General features: G+C 49.2%; 1 protein-coding gene across 4 annotated transcripts in view; it reads right to left on the bottom strand.

Annotated features, from left to right (window-relative positions):
- Positions 1–1,046: 1,046 nt before the first annotated feature.
- The window catches only part of Haus4 (HAUS augmin like complex subunit 4), a 10,428-nt gene continuing 9,192 nt past the window's right edge, over positions 1,047–2,282 (bottom strand). For all 4 annotated transcript variants that reach the window (XM_026777643.1, XM_026777644.1, XM_026777642.1 and 1 more), the window contains 2 exons: positions 1,612–1,680; positions 1,047–1,489 (listed from right to left, as the gene is read on the bottom strand). In XM_026777643.1, the coding sequence (XP_026633444.1) occupies positions 1,312–1,489; positions 1,612–1,680 (247 nt within the window). In that variant the 3' untranslated portion in view covers positions 1,047–1,311. The remainder of the gene's footprint in view (positions 1,490–1,611; positions 1,681–2,282) is intronic.

The following is a 2,282-nucleotide window of genomic DNA, read 5'->3' as shown; positions in this document are numbered from 1 at the left end:
GTTTTGGAGCCTGTCCTGGAACTAGCTCTGTAAACTAGGCTGGTCTCGAACTCACAGAGATCCGCCTGCCTCTGCCTCCCAAGTGCTGGGATTAAAGGCGTGCGCCACCAACACCCGGCCTAAGGGTAGTTCTAACTAAAAATCCACTGCTCTAATAGAACTCGAGATTCAAAGGCTTTGGTGCAAACTCAAGAGAGCTCAGACAGAACAGCAGCTGGCTAACTTTCTCTCTCTGCTGGTGTCCCCAGAAGCCTCTTCCTTTGCACACGCTGCTTCCTCCTACAGCTACCTGACACTGGGGCAAAGGTAAAGCAGCACCTGGCTGCTTCACTGTGATTGTCCCACCAGCAGCCACAGTGATAGCTTCCAGTCTTCCTGAGCAGCTAGCACACCTCTGGGGAGCGCAGACGGGCCATGCATCCACTTCCTCTCTGCTGGTGAAGCCTCTAGGTCATGAGAGCAGACTGGCACGTCTACCTTCTGTTATTTGGAAAGCTTTAAAGCTCAGCTCTACTTTCGGATCCACTGAGTTCTTCTGCCTTACCTGTCTTGGCCACTATTCTATTGCTGTGAAGAGACACAACCACAGCAATGCTTAGAACAGCTATGTCCTGGTCCATAAGCAGAGAGAACCTGGACCTGGCACGGGCTTAAAAACATCAAAGCTAGCGGGTGGTGGTGGTGCATGCCAGCGGGTGGTGGTGGTGCATGCCTTTAATCCAATCTCTCGGGAGGCAGAGGTAGGCGGATCTCTGTGAGTTCGAGGCCACCCTGGGCTACAGAGCAAGTTCCAGGGCAGGCTCCATAGCTACTGAGAAACCCCATGGTGGTGGTGGTGGGGGGGAAGTCAAAGCCTATCCCTTGTGACATACTTCCTCCAAGGCCATACCTCCTAATCCTTCTAATTCTATCAAAGAGTTCACTCCCTGGTGACTAAGCATTCATATATATCAGCCCATGGGGCCTTTCTTACTCAAACTGACACACACACACACTTCAAGGTTCTTTTTCCATCTTTGCCAAGGAAAATGACTGAAATCCCAAGACGCAACATTACTACTTTATTCAGGAAATAATATTACACAGGGCTGGTGCAAACAGATACGCATAAAATTATATAAATCTGATAGCTACATTTCCCAGAAAAGAACCAGTCATTGTAGACAAGGAAACCAGGAGGGTGTCATAATGATTGCAGTGTTTTGGCAAGTGTCCCCGTATTCCCTAATAGTAGAGGTAGTCTGTTGAACAGGAAGAGAGGGTGGCCATGTAGAATCCATGCTTCTTGGCTCTGCCTACTCAATTCAGTGGTTAGGGCTTGCTAAACTCCTGGAGAGCCCAACGCTTGTTTTCAGTTGCCTGTTTGAGCTGAGTGTATTCCTTCACCAGGTTCTCAAAGTCTTCTCCAAGGACCTCGTAGGTTTTCAGGACCAGTCTCGATTTCTCCATGTCCTGCTCTTGTAAGCGAATGGCTCCCTCCAAACGGTCCCTAAGAGCCCCAGCAGAGAAAGTTCAGTAGAAGTTGTGAGTCCTCAGAAACCAGACCTGAGCAAATCTGACGAGGCTGGGGCCAGGCCACGAACAGCGGTGCCCAGCTGTTGGGGTTCTTACCTAATCAGACGATGCACTTCCACTTTCTCAGCACTGTAAGTGTCAGACAAAACCTTCACCTCCTCCATCCTGACAGAGGGGAGAAAGAGAAAGGAATGTTATATGGAAGATCCCAAATCAAAGAGTTTAGGGTCCAGCAAGGTGGCTCAGGGGACAAAAAGTGCTTGGTGTGCTAGCCTACTGATCTGAGCTCAATCCCTGGAACCCACAAAAAGGTGGAAGACAAGAACTGGATCCACAAAGTCACCTTCTGACCTCTACATGACCCGTGTGCATACACACATCCACCCCAACACATACACACACACACATATTCACTCACACACGCCTTTTAAATACAGTAAAGAGTGGCCAAGAAGCTGGGGCCTGGAAAGGTGGTTCAGTGGACAGGAGCATCTTTTGCAGAAGACCTTGGTTCAATTCCCAGCACCCACAAGGCAGCTCACAACTGCCTGTAACTCCAGTTCCAGGGAATCTGACACCCTCTTCTGATCTCTGTGGCCACCAGAGGTCATTCAAACAATCCTATTTGTCATAATTATAACAAAAGAAAAATAAATTGAAACAAAATTTTTAAAAAGGAACATCTAAGCCGGGCGGTGGTGGCGCACGCCTTTAATCCCAGCACTCGGGAGGCAGAGGCAGGCGGATCTCTGTGAGTTCGAGACTAG

This window comes from Microtus ochrogaster, unplaced genomic scaffold (assembly GCF_000317375.1).
Source record: "Microtus ochrogaster isolate Prairie Vole_2 unplaced genomic scaffold, MicOch1.0 UNK80, whole genome shotgun sequence".
Classification (NCBI taxonomy): domain Eukaryota; kingdom Metazoa; phylum Chordata; class Mammalia; order Rodentia; family Cricetidae; genus Microtus; species Microtus ochrogaster.
This window is presented reverse-complemented; position numbering and strand designations above follow the sequence as displayed.